Source organism: Mesitornis unicolor, unplaced genomic scaffold (genome assembly GCF_000695765.1).
Source record: "Mesitornis unicolor isolate BGI_N332 unplaced genomic scaffold, ASM69576v1 scaffold13699, whole genome shotgun sequence".
Taxonomy (NCBI): domain Eukaryota; kingdom Metazoa; phylum Chordata; class Aves; order Mesitornithiformes; family Mesitornithidae; genus Mesitornis; species Mesitornis unicolor.
In genome coordinates, this window is record NW_010208088.1 from 31801 (window position 1) to 40102 (window position 8302).

General features: G+C 50.6%; 1 protein-coding gene across 1 annotated transcript; it reads left to right on the plus strand.

Moving 5' to 3' along the window:
* The first annotated feature begins 1297 nt into the window (after positions 1-1297).
* Positions 1298-7740, plus strand: LOC104534404 (putative lysosomal acid lipase/cholesteryl ester hydrolase). Its single transcript, XM_010192367.1, has 9 exons — positions 1298-1402; positions 2421-2538; positions 3158-3356; positions 4044-4153; positions 4881-5026; positions 5558-5704; positions 6151-6222; positions 7274-7339; positions 7468-7740. Exons 1-9 carry the CDS (start codon positions 1298-1300, stop codon positions 7738-7740), a joined length of 1236 nt encoding a protein of 411 aa, XP_010190669.1.
* The last annotated feature ends 562 nt before the right edge of the window (positions 7741-8302 follow it).

The window sequence follows — 8302 nt, forward strand, 5'->3', positions numbered from 1 at the left end:
GTTGCCCCAGGACCTCTTCTAAGAGACATTCCCAAGGGCCTGTGGAAAAGACCCTTTACAAAGAAAAACTGATATTTTTTACTGTGGCTATCGCAAGATGCAACTCCATAGCTGAAATTCCTCGCTGCACCACACGGGTTGCTTTTGGAAACGTAATCCTTTGCAAGCACGAAAGTAATGAGCACATGGCCAAGCAGAGGAAGTTATCAAAGATATGAGCAGCGTGCACATCACTTAATCGAAGGACACATGATGCGGTCTAACGTGGTGTCAACGTAGCAGGACTCTGACACAGCGTGCTCTTTTTAACTCTGGTGTTGATAGAGCGACTACCATTCGCACCACCAGCCTGATCAGACACGACAGTGGGTTCTGCCTGGTAACGTATTTTCCTCTGCATAAGTCAGATTTGCACTGGAGCTATCCTGAGGGTGATAAAGCATCGGTTGCTTTTTTTCTAAGTACTACCATAGAGAGGGTTACTGGGAATCTTTCCAAGGGCAGATATGTCTCATGGTGTGGGAAACTCATTGGGAGGGTTGTGGGAGGAGGAAGAAGGAAGGTAGAGAGCAACCAGATGGCTGGTGAGAAGATTTGCAAATCATGCTACTGGGTTGAAATTAAGCTCTAACTTTTATGGTCTGGTGAAGCATTAGAAATCATATATTATATGATCTATTATAACTGTGTACTTTAAGAATAGATCTCTGCTTGGGACAGAAGTCTCTAAGGCTATCAGAAAGGTTTCTATTTTTTTCAGGCTACACTTATTTAATAGACAGTCTTCCTATGAGGCTTTACTAGTTTCAGTTCATAGGATGAATGTGTTAGTAGTGGCCTCTGGGTGCAAAAGCTAAGTGATAAAGAAACAGCAACAGTACAGGCATAGTCATAGCCCAACCAACCTAAATGTGCTCCTTGCCTAGCGTAAATTCTTACTTCAGTTTAGTTTACTGTATATGACAATGGCCTGACGACATTTTGTATTGCTTTAAATCTTGCATTATAAAGTTGTTTCTCTTCTTTTTACCATTAAAAATACAAAATGGGTCTTGTCTAGTAGCAGGTCCAGTCTGTACAGAGGAGTGTGAAGAGCCTTGCATGGACTCTAATGGAAGCTGGAATCAGTAATCCCCTCCGCTTCCCCAGCCCAAACTGTGATATATGATCTTCAGACATGTAAAGAACTTAACCCATCATAACTAAGCAGAAAGAGACATCCATAACAACGTTATTTTTAAATGATAATGATAACGACGACAACAAAACCGACAATATTCTTTTACACAGACACAAGATGTGGCTGTTTATTGTAATCCTGGCTTTGATACAAGCATCCGTGAACTCAGCAGATGCCATCGAGAAGAAAAAAGCTGTAAATCCTGAGACTTTCATGAATGTCGTAAGTCAGAAGTTTGAATTTCCACTGCATCTGAAAGTTTGCGGTTGTTTATCTAGGGGAGAGAGGGACGGAGGGTATGAATGTGGAGTGGGCTTAAGTCATCACGTGTGTTGGGTTTGTTGGGCAGTGTGAGATGACGTTGTCTCCATACCATCATTAACAAGCCCTGCAACCTGAAGGAGTCCTCCTCCCAGCAGTAGCAAGTGCAATTATCAGCAGGTCAGTTAGAGCAGGCAGTAAGAGCAGCCTGGGTTAGATCAGACATCTTCCCAAGGGTTAGAAATTTGGGCATGGCTCCTCTCCTGCTGCTGCAGCAGGTTTCTCGGGGCCCTGTCCTGAAAGTCACTGAGGGTGGGTTTAGATGGACCCAAGACTTGGGCACTATAATTGCTTAAATTAATCTCTTCCATCAAACGTGTAACAAGGCGAGCATACAGCGATGTGTAGGCAGGATCACAGCTGAGTTCCACCAGACTGAAACTTCCCAATTTGTGGAGTTTTTGGCATAAATGAAGCTCAGGCAGAGCCTCAGGAGCCCTGGGAAATATCCTATGGGGTTTGTCCTATTGCCCTTCCAGTCAGCCCAGCTCGACAGGTTCAAAACACCACACCACTTTATCTGCCCTGTACATTGGCTCGGAGCATGACAGGACACGTCCTGCCACCGGCGTCGGCTGTCAGTAAATCCTTTCGGTTCCAGCCTTCATTTTTGGAAGCGATTCAGAGGTGCACACTGCTGCATGCTGCCACCCACCTCCCTACCTGCTCACAGGCACCCATGCCTGAGCATCTCCTCTTAGCTTGAGCATCTCATGGGAGCAGATGTGGGATTGTGTGAGCATCGTCTCTCTCTCAAAAAAGTCCTTGGCTGATGCAGAGACACCGAGTAAAACCATGTCCCAGCTGCCACAGCATTTCAGTTTTGCAAAGGCATCCCAGCTGATGAGGGATGCACTTTTTGGGTCAAATGAGCATCTCAGCTATGGAAAGCTTTCAATCAGGGTTTTTCCTTCCCCAGAGCCAGATGATCTGCCACAGAGGGTACCCCAGCGAGGAGTATGAAGTCCTGACTAAAGATGGTTACTATGTCAGACTGAACAGAATTCCTCACGGGAGAGAAAATCCCAGGAACAAAGGTACAGCTCTATTTCACACCGAAGCCAGAAAAAAAAACCCCGAAACATTAACATAGCAAGCAGGTGAAGAGATGAACCTTACCAAGCCAGGGGAGTATTTCTTTTTAAAGCAGAAGTACCAAATACACGGTACTTCTCAAATTTACAGTCAGTGCTTTAGCAGCAGCATAAGAAAACATGCATCCAGCACAGCAACCACCTTTCCTATCAAGCAAAGACTTAGTTTTAAGGTTCTGAGAATGCAGGCATATCTTGAGAGAGCTCCTCATTTAATTTTTTTCCCCATAAATGTGTGATCTGGGGATTTGAACAGTCTCAGGGACAAACCTGCACATCTGAGCTTTCACATGGTTGCTGTTTGTGGCCACAGTGCTGAGCCTGTGGGGGTGAGCGCCTGGGGTCTGAAAGACTTAGGAGGGACATCAACAGCTCTCCAGTCTGGACAACCAGGGAAACCACCAGATAACTACAGCAAGCTTTTCTTCACCAGGAGGTGTCATTAAAATGTATATTGTATGTCCTGTGGTGGTGCAAGAAAGAGGCTTTATTGGCCTGAATTTGCAGTGAGTAAATGGAGAAGTTCTGGTTCAATTAAACGGGCTGTTTCTTTCACATCTAGAGAACAAGCCAGTCGTGTTTCTCCAGCATGGGTTCCTTGGAGAAGGCAGCAACTGGGTGGAAAATCTGGCTAACAACAGCCTTGGCTTCATACTGGCAGACTCTGGCTACGATGTCTGGCTGGGGAACAGCCGTGGGACAAGCTGGTCCCAGCGACACCAGCACCTTTCAGCTGACCAGGATGAATTCTGGGATTTCAGGTGGGCTGGAGTAGATTACAAAACCAGGGCAAACTTCTCTGCCTGTCACTAACCTCTGGGCAGAGGTGGGTGCCACCAAGTAGGTAAGTCAGAGCGCCTCATCCCCAGGCATGGTCTCCTACAGACCTTACAGGAAGGTTCCTGGGCAGGATGGGGGTGCCTGTGCAGACCTGCCTGCCTACACAGTGCCAACACCTCCCTGCCAAGAGCATGGGGCACAACTGCCTGTGTGGGGACGTCTGTCCCACCGAGACACCAGCCTGGCCTTGGGGCTTCTGCGGACACCTCCTTGGCCAAGCCCCCCAGCCAAGCCCCTCAGCAAGGTGTCCACAAATGTCATTGCCACCTCCCCTTCTAGACGTTGTCCACAGAAACCTCATCCCCAGGAATGGCATTTTAGGTTGTTACTGTCCCTCCAGAGCTGATCTTCCTGGATTTCCCAAGCTCATAAACACGCTTCCAGCAAAAAAAAAAAAAAGCTCATAATGTCGGTTTGTGTTTCCCCTACTGTAAAGTAAGAGGGTTGCCCTTGGACCTAGTGCAGTTTCACCCAGCACAGGGGTATTTTCTCCCAGAAAATCAGCCACGGATGTTAAGTATACGAGCAATGCAAAGCAGCCACTTTTCACAGGAAAGTTTGCTCTCCTGGCATTACCTTATAACCAATGCACTGCTCCTGTGTTGCAGCTTTCATGAAATGGCCATGTACGACCTCCCAGCCATGATTGACTTTGTTCTGCAGAAGACCGGGCAGCAGCAGATCTACTACACTGGGCACTCCCAGGGCAGCACCATCGGTGCGTAAGAAGGGGTTGCACACTACGTTGCCTGGACCACCTTGAAAACGTTGATTTTGGTGTTTTTAAGCAAAAAGCGGAGAGGTCGCATCTTTGTGAGCTGCTGAGCAGGCACACTGGGTAGAAGATCTCTTACAGTGAGAAGTCCTGCAGCAACCATGCTTCCCCTACAAGGCACCTGGGAGGACCAGCATGCTCCTAGGGTAGTAAAAGAAAGCTCCTGGTGACCTCAGTAAGCTCCTCACTGCAACTGGAGGAACTATAATACAACCTAGAAAACCGAATTGCAGTGTTCCCCATCAAAACCAAAGGTGTTTTGCACAGAGGTCTCAGCTTCTGCTTTGTGATGAAATGCATGGTGCTTCTCTTTTCACCAGCTGGGCCATCAGGGGCATGAGATAACCCAAGTGATGATGACAGCCTTTAGCAGTGGCTGATGGAAGGCGACAGTACTGTTCCCTTCCTCTGGTGAATGGGGCAGGAGTCCCCATCAGTGGTAGACATTGAAGTGTCTCCTCAGCCACTTCTAACCATAGAAATAGAAGTGTTGTCTCTTTTCGGACATCTCTAGCACTAATGACAAGCAGAAAGGTGGCAAGTGACCCCAGATTTCTAATTGGAGCTAATGCCAGCTAAACAGGTCTGGGCAGCACGTCCAAGCAAACCCTCGAATTAAGCACCTGAAGAAAGACCGATCAAGTCTCAGGTTGTTTTTCTGTTTTCTCAGCGTTCATTGCATTTTCATCCATGCCAGAACTGGCTCGGAAAATCAAAATGTTTTTTGCCCTGGCTCCAGTAGTGACAGTCAAGTACGCCAAAGGTCCTGTCATGAAAATGGCCTTCCTTCTGGATGATCAAGACAAGATGATCCAGGTAGGGGATTACTCCATGCTCTCCTTCCCCCAGAACATCAGTGCTAGAAAAGGGACCATGTCCAGCCGGGGGATATGTGATGCAGCAGAAAACAGTTAATTCCAGCTGATTTATAAGCACAGGGATGATTTCAGGAGCAGGTGCAAACTGCATGGTCCATTTGTTGAGCAGATGTCGAGAGCATCCTCCTGTTTCTAGTATCTTCAGGTGCTGAAACTGGTCTTTCCATGGGGGCAGCTGTTGGACTCCCAGACAGATCACCTAGAAATGAGTAGCTTTTCTGTGAGGGTTTTAATGACGGTGAAAAATAAATCCAGTGCTTAGGGAAAAAAAAAAAATTTTCCTGGTGTGCATTCAATCCACATTTCCTTCTGCAGTGAGCTGCACACAGCGAGGCAAGAGGAGTGGGTTTGATTTCAATGGGCACCCTGTGTTGTGCTGCACCTCCCCTCACTGCTTGGCTGGTGGGACAGCTCCAGGGGCTACAGTCAGGGAAATTCAAGAAACCAACCTTGCTCTTTGCTCCCACAGCTCCTGTTCGGCAGAACGGACGCTTCGCTGCGGGTGAGGAAGCTGTGGAGGTTCCTCCCCAAGCTGTGCAGGCACCCGCTGCTGCACAAGCCTTGTGCCAACCTCTTCTTTCTGATGGGCGGCTACAATGAGAAGAACTTCAATATGGTGAGTGGGGGTAAGGGAGCCTAAGCTCTGGGGTTCATCGTTTGGGAGCACCCAGCAGCACCCGCTGGCTGCCTGTCCCCCAAACCAGCCACTGGTCATCAGTACCCCCTACCAGCACCCCTGGTGTGCAGCCCCTGCTCGTATCCACTCCATACAAAGTTTGCTGGTGCAGCATTTGGATGACCAGATGGTGGTCACTAAGGTCTCGAGCACAGTCCCTGAGCCCAGATGAGGTATTCCCAGGAGCTGGGGATACTTAATTCTTCATCACCATCCTCCTACTGGAGCTGTCTCAGAAGAATTCATTTTTAATGAAAATTATACTCCTGAACACGACACAACTCTCCAGGCAGCATGACCATTTTGGGAAATGCACCATCTGGCAGCTGCCATCCTCCCTCCTGTCCATTGGAAAGCAATGATAGCTTGAATATGTTTACTTGCAGACGCGGCTGGATGTGTACACATCCCACTATCCGGATAGGACCTCTGTCAAAACCATGATACACTGGGCCCAGGTGGGTTCCCTGAAACACTTCACCCCTGGGATGGTCCCGTCACTGGGAGTCTGGTGTGTCCAGGGCAGCCATGAGAGGTCAGGGATCTTGGACATCAGCAGCTCTTTGGAAAGTAAAGACAAGAAATTAGGTGTACAGATGGAGGATGAAGCTGCCCTGGTCCCTCTGGGGACCAGAGTACACTGTGGTGTGCGCCCCAGGCTGTGCCAGACAGGACGAGGGAAGGGATGGGAAGGCCACAGCTGGATGCTGGGACCAGTTCGGGGCTCCCAGGGATCTCCAAAGCAGAACACGCTCAGGGACACCATGGTGATGGTGGGTGGAGGCCAGCACGTGTGAGGAGGGGCTGGAGGACCTGGGCTTGCAAAGAAATGAGGTCATGAAGGAGGACCCAATGGCACCTCCCCCTGTCCAAAAGGGTCCTGGAGACAGCGTGGCCAGGCTCTGGCAGTCTGAGCACCCTGCTGCAGCTGTGGCATCAGCCCTATGGGAGCAGAGTCAGGCTGAAGACCCCCACTCTGGTGCCTCCCTGCAGAGAAAAATTATACATAATGGGGAGGGTGAAAAGGGTCTTTTTAATGAATGCAGCTATTGTGCAGGTATCTGAGCTTTCACCCCTAGCAGAGAAGCAGCTCTTACAATAACTGGGCTCACTGATGTCTCTGTACCCTGGGCTCGAAGTGTCATGAGCAGGTAAGGATGATCAGGTGGCTGAAGGAAAACTTGCCAACGTGAAGCCCTCCACCAGCACCCTGCACACACAGCACAGCTGGTGATGGGCAGGTTTCCAGAGGCACAGGGGCAGCCAAGGACTTGCATGCTGCACCTTGGCTTGTCAACCTACAGCTGGAGACAGGCGTGGAGCTGGAGATCAAAGCACCACCCTGTTAGGAAAGGTGGAAAGCCTGGCTTTGCAGGGATGACACGTCCTCCTGCGACATCCCACGTGAGCACTCTCTTGTGATGCAGTCCCTCAAGGAGGCTGGGAGATGCCAGACCCACGCAGTGGCACTCGCTGGCCTCCCACCACAGTTTTGTCCTCTCCTCCCAGGTGGTAAGATCAGGAGAATTGAAAGCCTTCGACTACGGCACCGAAAACCTAGCCATGTACCACCAGGTAGGAAGTGGCAGCAGCAGTGCTGGTGGCTGGAGATGCCAGGGCACTGTCCTGGAGGGTGCAGGATGGGCTGGCTCGCAAGGGTTTACCATGATGGCAGCTCCTCAGAGCCCCCTATGCTCCTCCAGGAGACACCTCCCTCCTACCAGTTGGAGAAGATGCCCGTGCCCACTGCGGTGTGGTCAGGGGGAAAGGACTATGTGGCTGACTGGAGGGATGTCTGCCTGCTGCTGCCCCGCATCACCCACCTCGTCACCTATGGTCACATCCCTGACTGGAACCACTGGGACTTCATCTGGGGCCTGGATGCGCCCAGGCACCTCTACAGCAGCATCCTGGAGCTGATGGAGAAGTCCCGACAGAGCAGCATCTCCAGCCAGCGCAGCCCAAGGGGGTGTTGAGACATCTGCTGTCCCCTCCTTTCTGCTGGCCTGGTGCGCTTGTGGTGATGGCACTTTCTGCGCATCCCTTGGTAGTTGGGCTTTGTCCTCTTCCTTGCTTGAAAGCTCCTCTAGGACCAGGGCCAACTGAGGCACTGGGACAGGCAGGAGCCACTGGCCTGGCAATCTTACTGGAAGACCCTGGGGTGAAGGTGGAGCTGAGTCCTGGGCTATGCAAGGTGGACGCGAGGACCCTGCCAGGCCCCCACGGTGGCTGCCCAGTGGAGATGGGAGGGAGCTGGTCTTGTGGGTCTGGCCATGGAGAGGCGGGGAATCTGAGAGCAGCCCTGGATTGCAGCACAGGCAGGGATGGAGGGAATGGATGGAGCCAAACCCTTCTCAGCAGCAACATGCGATGCAACAAGGAGCCCTAGCCCTGAGTCACAGACTAGGGAGGTTCAGGTTGGACATGGGGAATCCTTCTTCCCCCAGGCAGGTCCCCAGGGAGGTGGAGGATTTGTGTCTAGGGGATTTAGGGCTCAGCTGGGCCAAGCCTGGCTCTTGCCTGCATTGTTCAGCCATG

Coding starts and splice junctions, on each gene's coding strand:
- LOC104534404 (XM_010192367.1), top strand. CDS start 1,298: ATGTGGCTGTTTATTGTAATCCTGGCTTTGATACAAGCATCCGTGAAC. Junction 4,154..4,880: donor CTCCCAGGGCAGCACCATCG/GTGCGTAAGAAG, acceptor CTGTTTTCTCAG/CGTTCATTGCATTTTCATCC. Junction 6,223..7,273: donor CCATGATACACTGGGCCCAG/GTGGGTTCCCTG, acceptor CTCTCCTCCCAG/GTGGTAAGATCAGGAGAATT.